The sequence below is a fragment of the Nannospalax galili genome, unplaced genomic scaffold (genome assembly GCF_000622305.1).
Source record: "Nannospalax galili isolate Female #2095 unplaced genomic scaffold, S.galili_v1.0 scaffold8, whole genome shotgun sequence".
NCBI lineage: Eukaryota > Metazoa > Chordata > Mammalia > Rodentia > Spalacidae > Nannospalax > Nannospalax galili.
Window position 1 is genome coordinate 1,353,017 of NW_008358318.1, and position 9,793 is coordinate 1,362,809.

Genomic DNA, 9,793 nt, shown 5'->3' on the forward strand with positions numbered 1-9,793 from the left:
TGGCTGCAATGAGATAATAGATTTTTGTTTGTTTATTGTCTTTTGTCTAAATTATAGAGTCTTTTACATATAAAACATGTATGTTACTTTTTGCATAGTAAATTACTTTGGTTTCTGCTTTAAGATATAATTGGTTTGTGTCATGTTTTCCCAGGACAGACTAATTGGTCTTTTTCTTTTTTAATGTAGAATGCTACCTATAGTATATATTCCATCATCATTGAAGTTATTAGGCTGTTAAAACTATCACTGCAAATTGACTCTTGAGTTCAGGTGTCCACAGTAATTTTCATCTTCTTCAGAGAATTAGGCCTGTGTTCATCTATGGCTTCTCTTGTTTTTTAATTGCATATGCAGTTCAAGAATGATTTAGAGCTGGAGAGATGGCTCAGCGGTTAAGAGCACTGTTTGTTCTTGCAGAAGACCTGGGTTCGAATCCCAGCACCTACATGGCGGCTAACAACTGTTCACAGATCCAGTTCAGGGAATCCAATACCCTCTTTAAAAAAAAAAAAACTAATATAGATTATAGGTCTTCTCTTGGAATAAATAAATCATTTATTTTATTTTTTACGTGTATGAGTGTATTGCCTGCATGTATATAAGTGCACCCATTTCATGCAATGCCCACAGAGGACACAAGAGGCTATCGGCTCCCCTGGAACTGAAGTTAACGGATAGTTGTTAGCCTCCATGTGGTTGCTGAGAACTGAACTCAAGCCCTTTGTAAGAGCAGCCAGTGCGCTTAACCACTGAGCCATCTCTCCAGACCCCTGTATTAGCTTTCCAAAAAGGAATAGATACTGCATAAGCTCTGGAGTTTAAAATAAGGGTGAGAGTAGAGAAAGAACTTCCACAGCACTACAACCTCCGCATTTCTCTCTGCAGCGTCATCCCCCTTTTTTTTTTTTTTTAAAGCATGCAGTTTCAGTTGCTTAGAGACATTAACATCATCAGTGAAATCACCATTTTAACAAAGCTGTGTGAGGATGCACTGTGAATTTTTCCCCATTGCTATTTTAAAAGATGTGTCTGCTCTATCTATAAAAAGAAAACTTTGCAATATGCATAGATGATAAGGAATATTTAGGATTAGGTTTCTTAATTCATTAAGGCTAGGAGGTAATTTAATTATAATATGAAGCTCAATACAGTGACTATTTCCTCTTAAGTTTGCCTTTAAGTTTCTCTTTATATTTAACTCAGTTGTTTTTTGGTTTATAAAATCAAGAGATAGTGAACGCTCATTTAAAAAAGCCGAGTCAGCGTTTTGGTTTTCATTAGAAGATGGGTTTCTAAAATGACAGTGAGTGCCAACTTGTTCTGCATAGTGAGTTCCAGGCCAGCTGGACTACCAGAAGACCCTGTCTCAAAAAGACACCCCCCACCCTGAAAATAAGTAGATAAATGGATGAATGAATAAATGAATGAATGAAATGACTTAGTTGGCTTTGACTTAGTTGGGTTGAAAGTGAATGAGGAATGTGAGTCCATGATTCACATAGTCAGTGCTAGTAGATTTTAGTAGAACTTTGTGACCTGTCATCCTTTTTTTGTTGTTCTTTTTGAGACAGGGTCTCCCTGTAGCCCCAGCTGACCTAGAACTCTCTGTGTAGACCAGGCTAGCCTTGAACTCACAGAGATCCGCCTGCTGCTGCCTCCAGAGTATTGGGATCAAAGGTATGCGCCACCATGCCCAGAGAGACTGTCATCCTTAATGCAAAATGTTTTTGTATCATCAGCAAACTTGGAAACCATTTTGAAACCCTGATACTGATAATGTAAAAGGAACAGGACTTGACACTAAGTACTTAGGAAATATTTCATGAAAGAAGAAATTTCCTATTCCTCCCACCTAAGTGAAAAGGTTTCTTGCTTAGTTAGGCACCATTTGGTGAAAATAGCCAGGTGATGACTGGTGGCTTACTACCATTTTGTGCTGTGTGTATTGGAGTGCTTCATAATGAATAACCCGCATTGCCTTAACACTTAGATATTAAAACAGAAAATTCTCTTTAAAACATGTTTCAAATGCTATGTTGCTACATTATTCTTATGTAATGGGTAAACTTAATACAGTTGCAGAATAGACTACTACTGAGCAAAGTTTTTATTATAAATAACGTTTTTACTTTTTTTTTTTCCTTCTCCTTTTATTTTTTGAGTCAGGGTCTTCCTGTAGCCCCAGCTGTCCTGGAACTTACTATGTAGATCAGGCTCGCCTTGAACTCACAGAGATCCCACCTGCCTCTGCCTCCCAAGTGCTGGGACTAAAGGTGTACACCACCATACCTGACTACATTTTGTTTTTATTTTTTATTTTTTTTATTTTATGTGTATGCATGTATTGCCTGCATGTTGGTAAGTGTACCCGTGTCGTGCAGTGCCCGCGGAGGACAGAAGAGGCTGTCGGATCCCCTACGAACAGTTGTTAGCTGCCATGTCGGTGCTGGGATTCGAACCCGGGTCTACTGCAAGAACTGTCAGTATTCTTAACCGATGAGCCATCTCTCCAGCCCTGCATTTTGTTTTTAATAAGTGAATTTTACATTGGTTAACTAAAGACAAAGGTAGAAATAAAAAACTTTGATTGCAGTATGTTTTTTCCCCCAGTCTCCTTCTAGCTTAGTTTTCCCTTTGGTTAGTACTTCTGGTGTTTTTGTTTTTGTTTTCTTCAGCTTTTACCTGCCCTTTTAATTTTGGCTTTAACATAATGGTACCTTTGTGCCTTTATGCTCTGCTGGGAATGATAGCCCATTTTTCATTTTCTTTAGGAAGCATGGCTCCTGCTTTTTATTCGAGTTTATATTTTGGTCTTTAAGGCTTTTTATAATGCTTAACCAGCTCTTAATGTACATGCATTCTTTATTTAGAGAACATGGTTAAAGTTACACAGCAGTAATCCATTGTAAACATGTGGCAGATTTATAATTAAGCTATTTTTCTCACGTACTGCTTCTACTTTCCCTTCTGATAATTTTAGAATAAAGAGAAAATAATCCCTCAAGTGGGTATTCTGTTCTGATGAGAGAATCCTGAAACAGCTACTATTTTTATAAGTTAATGTCATCTTTTTCCAGTGAATCTGCTTCTCCAAACTAGTTTACAAGTATTTTAAAGCTGCAAATGATAGTTGTATATCATAGTTAAAAAAAACATGAAACTGCCATTTTTACATGGTTATTATTTATTATGTATACAAGTATATTACTTGCATGTGTGTAAGTGCACCTGTGTCATGCAGGTGGAAGACAGAAGAGGGTGTTGGATCCCCTGGAACTGGAATTATGGACTGTTGTTAGCCACCATTTGTGTGCTGGGATTTGAACCTGGGTCCTCTTCAAGAAGAGTCAGTGCTCTTAACTGCTGAGCCACCTCTCCAGCCCCAGTTTATTAGTATTTTTGAAAACAATCTAAAGCTTGCACCAAAGCTCACTGCTATAAGAGACAATCTTTCTTTCTTTACTGCTATCTCCCAACACCTAGGATTATTTTGGCATCTACAGGAGCTACTTGGATGGGTGAATGAGTTGGTGGGTGGGTGGGGAGATGAATGGATGTAAAACTAACTTTAAGCACAAATTATTTTAGGCTATGGTTTTAATTCCTAGAATTCTTAGAAGGTGCTATGGTTATATTAGGTTGTTGTTGTTTGAGAAAGTGTCTCAGGCTGGCCTTGAATTCTTGATCCTCCTACTTCCACCTCTTGAGGACTGGGATTGCAAATGTACTACCATGACTAACTCTCATTTCGGTTTTTAAAATATTTTTAAAATAATGTGCAACCCAATCGGAAGTTTTCTGATTTTGAAAGAGATCTTCATCCTAGAATCAGTGCTAAGAGACAAAACTTAAAGTATGTGGGTTTGAATGAGTGGTTTTTGTTTTTGGATTGGGGAGGACATTCTGATAAGTGGTCAGCTATAATAAGTGATTTTTTTAAATCAATTTAAAGTTTACTTCTATATTTTTCTCTGCAGTTTCTTAACTTTGATGTTAACGTTTTTCCCCTTAGTTGAACAGATAATATTCTTTTCACAGACACTACAGTGTTTTTAACAGAGTCTGATTAGGACCACTTCAGGGCGCACTCTGCAAGCATTGGCAAATTGTGATGTTTAAACAATACCGTTTAAAAAAAAAAAAAAGAAAGATTTTAAATTCAGAATCTCTAAAGTATTATTTTTCTACTCTAGCCATTTAATTTTAATTTAATAGCATCTTCATTATCTGAAAGATATTGGAAAAAATAACTCTAAGTCAATTGAAGGATACACAGAAGTATTTTACATATCAGAAAAAATTACATAGACACAAAATATTTTTAGTGTGTGGTCTACTTCTTAGTGAACATTTTCTCTAAAATTTATCTTTGGCTAGGAATTTACTCAAATATAAATATTCCTTATCCTCAAATTTACTTGGGGAAAGCTTTTCTATGATTGATAGCCAGAAATAGTAGACATGATTGAGTCTTGACATCTCTTGCTGTTTATTTCATGCTTGGCTTAAAAGTATAATAAAAATTAAAACCCAGGTTTAAAGTTCATCCTTCAAAATTCAGTTGATTCCTGATTTTCTGCTGGTTCCATTTGTGTTACATTTTGCTGTGTAGTTTTATGTACAAGCCAACATTGTTTGCGTTGCTGTGTGGTCGGTGCTGTGACTTGTTTGTGCTCATCTCTGTTCTGTAGGCAACTTGCCACTCCCTACTGACTAAAGCTACAGTAAAAGAAAAAAAGGAAAACAAAAAATCAGTAAGTCTGGAGAACTTTTTATTAGCTGTTTCTTTTGAAGCAATCCAAAAATCTTTGCTATTTGTTAAGAACATCTTCACTTCAGCCTATTTGACCTTCACTGTAAAATCATTCTACTAATTCTGGCACAAAATAGCTTTCATTTCAATTAACCCTGGAATTAAGTTACATCAAAACATTCTCTGTGTTCCTTTGGTTCAATTTATCCCAAAGGCATTTTGTGCGCATTTATTACATTGAATATCCTTGATCTAATTTTCTCATTTTTAAAATTGTAGATGAATGCAAAAGGAACTTAATTTCCAGGCCTTAGGAAATGCTGTCTTCATTCTTGCTTCTTGTTCCCAGGTCATGGGAGTGGCTTCGTAGAAGCAAAAGATTTTCTTAATAAGTAAATGTTGGGTGGGAAAGTGTCTTTTTTTTTTTTTCTTTCTTAGAGCTAGAACCCAAACCCAGGGTTTTTGTACATGCTATATCCCCCTAAAAAGTATTATTTTCTAAATCTAATCTAAATGTTACTCAGTTTTAGTTCTTATTCCGTATGTTTTATCTTGATGGCCTCAAATATGATCTAGATGTTTCTCCAAGGTAAAAATACCTTGGAGAAAAATCAGTAGTGAGATATCTGAATGAAAAGGAGGAAACTCCTTCAGTGGGGCCATTTTTATACTGAGGCACCTCATTTTGCAAGCATGACTTAAGTGTATTGCCTGCTCCTTAGAGCATACCTTAATGTAAAAGGAAGGATGAAAATTATGATAGCTGTAAGTATTTCCTTCCGCTATTATTTGCCCACAACATAACTTTCATTCATTTAAAAAATGCCACCATCTGTTGGTTTGGCTTACTCTTACCCGGTTGAGTCCTGTCTTTGTTCATATAATTCAAATGACTATAGAGAGAGATGTGGATACACTTTCAGAAGTCAGGTAGGTCATTTTATTTAAAAGGAATAATTTAAAATACTGTTTGTCTAGTTTCATCTTATTTTCTTTTAAATTTGTTTTAGCTTTTCATATAATAAAGCTTTACATTATAGTTCTAGTTAATTCAGAAGTGAACTTTTGAGACACAGATCTTTATTATGTCTGTTCAGAATTTTCTTTTTGAGTACATTAAGGAGACTTGATCACTTATGAGCAAATAAATTGGATTGGATGTCATTCCTGCTTCAAACATTTCCTTCTAATGCTTCAGCCTTCTACTTCTCAGCATTTATGGGCTTAACATATATACACCATCACTGTTGAAATTAATTTGCTGTTTCTAACATTCTTTAGTGCTGTACTAATGCCGTTCTGTAGTGTATCACATAAATAAAAAGTCAGGCTTTCTGTGTTTCTCTACAGCATGTTTTGTAGCTTTCCTAACATTGCCTTATTTATTAAGATTATACCTAAAATTATTCCTTGAAATGTTTTTTTTTTTCCACTAGATTTACTTTCCTTTTTTTTTTTTAAGTTTCTGGGTAACATTAAGTTTTTGCAATGTATTGCTCAGCATAATGATAGTAGGTCCTCAAGGAAATCAGGAAATTTAATTGGCAGCTCTTCAGAACAGATTCTAAAATATGAGGACATGAGACCCTTTATAAATTTAGAATGTCATTTTTTAAAAGTTGTTTAACAGAATCTAATGATTTTTTTTTCTTTTAAAAGCAAGCTGCCTTTTGTTGTAGTGTAATATGTAAAATAGAAAAGGTTCTGGCTTCTAGTCTTTAACTACATAGTCATATTACAGATGATTCTGTTTATTAAGCTTAACATAGTGCATAATTAGATTTCCTTGGAAATTGTTTGCCTAACTCAGAATTTACAGTATTTCATTATGTATAGGTAGTGATCCTCTTGTTGATATGTAGTTTATAACTGCATCATCTGATTTCGTAGTTCAGCTTTTACCAAGGAAAGTAAGGGGACATTAACTGATAATTAGTTTCAACATACATAGTGACCCAGCATTGACCTTACATGTAGAATATCGTTGGATCCAGATTAGATTTTTATAGATTCAGAAGTAACACAAACACTTGAGTGTGTGTATTGAACAAAATTGCATTGATGTTAATTAGTGATGAAGGAAAAAGGCAGTCTTTTTATAAATTGACTCATGAAACATTATATAATTTTCTTATTAATATGTTTTATCAGGCTTTAGTTCCAAAAATATAGCTATTACCATCGGTGAGATGTATATTGATATGATATATGAAATTCTTCCTGAAGTGTGGATACTTTGGGTTTTGACCTGAGTTATTTTTGGAGATATTAAAGATGATTGAAAGTGCAGACATTTTTAAAATAAATATTATGATAGTCTTAGTAATTATTTCTTGGAAAATAATTAATTCATACTTTCCTTAAGTTCAGAAACTGAGAGTGCTCTCAAACATTTATCAAGAACCAATGTAAGTTGTACATTCTAGAGAAAACCAGCAAATAGCTGTCTGTTGATTTTGTTTTTTGAAGTAGGGTCTCACTCTGTAGCTCAGACTGGTCTTGACCTCACCACAGTACTGGAATTATATATGTGAGCTACCACACCTGTCGTTTTAAATAGCAGCTGTTTTCAAAAATATATTTCAGAAGTCTCTTTGTGCATAAACATTTTCAATATTTATGAGACACTTTCACAGGAGGTTATTATTTTTATAATCCAACTGGTTCTTTGAAAGCCAGACTGGCATTTAGCTGCTGAAAACTATTTTGAGATTTTAATGGGTTAAACTGAATATATTACTATTTAAGAACAACCTGCTTAAAATGCAATCTAAATATTTGAGGGGCTAGGAGTATGAATCAGATAGAGTGCAGGCTTAGTATGCACAGAGCCCTGGGGTCAGTACGTGGCATCAAAACCAGAAAAGGCAGTTTTTAATCTTCTTCCCTCTTGATAGCTCACTCCCCAGAGATTTTAAGGTCTTGTTAGTTTATCAGTATTTGATCTGTTTTAATTGAAATTTGGAATTTCTAAAAGAACTCTGTCCCTGGTTGTCCCTGAGCATTCTGAAATTGCAAGATGAGCGAATCTTGTCTGTGCTCCTATTTTTCTTGTTAGATTTGAAAGAGGTTCTGAGTCCCCAAAAGGTTAAATACCATATTAGGATGGTAAAGACACTTAGATTTTCTTCTTAATTCTGTATCTAAAACCATATTTTAAGTACAAATAAGCAGTATTTGGGTTTTAAAGCCACTCTGCTAAGATAGCTCTATTTAGCTGACTCCCCTAGTTTCCCCTTATTTCATGTGATAAACACCCAGAAGAACTGTAACACAGAGAAGCTTCTGGAGCCTCACAGTGTAAGAGGAAAAAATATGTCTCACAAGCAGCTCAGCTGTCAGTTCTTACATAAAGACTTTGCATGAAAAAATCATTTTCAAAATAATGCTTTTATAATATTTTTTATCAGAAATGGTAGAAAATTATTTTGAGACCATAGCCCATGAGTAAGGTCACATTTAAAATACAGATCCTATGAAGTACCAAATGGACTTAAATGAGGTAAAATTGCTCCCTCTTTCTAGAGTTAATCTGTGAATTCATGACAGTATTGAGGTCTGGTGAAGGAAAGTAGAGTAATGTGAGAGTCTGCACACAAAACCTGTCCTCATCCCCCACCCCAAGGAACCCTGGAAATCCAGGTTTTTCCTGTGTTCCCAGACTGAGTACTAGGGCTTCACCATCACAGTCAGCCACAGCAGGCAGGGATAATGCAGAAGTTAAAATGCATATTTGTTCTTTAAAAGTAAGTATTCATATGATGGATACAAAAATTAAATCCAGAATAATTCAATTTTTTATAAGTTAAAATGAGAGGCACTAGGAACAGATGGAAGCTGAGCCAATTTTACAGGATTTTCCCCAGTTTAATATGTCTATTACTTACGATTTCTGAAGGGAGGATAAGTCTCTTCAAGTTACTGGGTTCATGCCACTTTTTAGAGTAGACAGTTATTTCCTGAGTCCTTAATTTTTAAAAATTTGACAGAAATACAAATTGAGATAGACATAGGGGTTCAGTCTTGTGGTGGGATCCTTTTTTCTTTTAGGTCCCCAAGAGTTGCTGTTTCTCCATTGGTTTAAATAATAGGTAGGTCCTTACATTAGGAGGTATGCTGGTGAAGAAAAAGAGCTGGCAGTGACATTACTTGTAGGTAAGCTTTTTTCACTAAATAGAAATCTAATAAAAATGTATTTGATAAGCCTTGTTAAAAAAGAATGTCAGTTTTAATGGGTGCACAGCAAAGTATTAACTGTTTTCTATAAGGTATAGGATTTTAAGGGGTGTGCTGTTAAAAACTTAGTTTTGGCTTATAAAACTTGACCGTGCTTTCATGCTCTTAATCTTGGAGAAATATGTTAAGGCTTGTGTGAATTTGATTCTGCTTTTGTGTTACCATCAGCCTTGCAGTACTGCTCAATGATGATAAAATAGCACCTTTTTTTCAGGTCTCTTCTAGGAAGAGGTTTTTCTTCTCTCTGAGATATTTTAATTTGCCTAAAAATCACCTAAGATTACAATTCAGGGTAAATCTTATTTTATGGTGTTTTGGAAGAAGGTAAAAAGTAAAAATTAATGAGGATTGATTGAGATTTTCTGCAGAGTTTAACCTTTAAGCTCATTGTTCCCATTTCTTCATTTCAATTCAAACTTCCTACTCAACTTTCAACTCTTTGTTCTTAGGTGGTTAGCCAGCGTTTTCCTCAGAACAGCATCGGTGCTGTAGGAAGTGCCATGTTCCTCAGATTTATCAATCCTGCCATTGTCTCGCCTTACGAAGCAGGGATTTTAGATAAAAAGCCACCGCCTAGAATTGAAAGGGGCTTGAAGTTAATGTCAAAGGTGAACTATTTTGATAATCTTGTCATCTTTACCTTCCAACTCAGTTTTCAGTTTTTCATATTCAAAATACTTTGCCTTAAATTTGCTTTTGAAATTCCTGTGGTTTTCAATTATGTACTTTTTATTTAATTTGTTTAATATTACAGAGGAATTCATCATATATTATATATTATATAATATATATGTACATATA

General features: G+C 34.8%; 1 protein-coding gene across 6 annotated transcripts in view; it reads left to right on the forward strand.

Annotated features, from left to right (window-relative positions):
* The window catches only part of Nf1 (neurofibromin 1), a 314,026-nt gene that overhangs the window by 160,981 nt on the left and 143,252 nt on the right, over positions 1-9,793 (forward strand). For 5 of the 6 annotated variants that reach the window (XM_029557899.1, XM_029557898.1, XM_029557900.1 and 2 more), the window contains exons 31-32: positions 4,695-4,757; positions 9,442-9,600. In XM_029557899.1, the coding sequence (XP_029413759.1) occupies positions 4,695-4,757; positions 9,442-9,600 (222 nt within the window). The remainder of the gene's footprint in view (positions 1-4,694; positions 4,758-9,441; positions 9,601-9,793) is intronic. The other variant, XM_008821613.3, reaches the window with a different exon arrangement.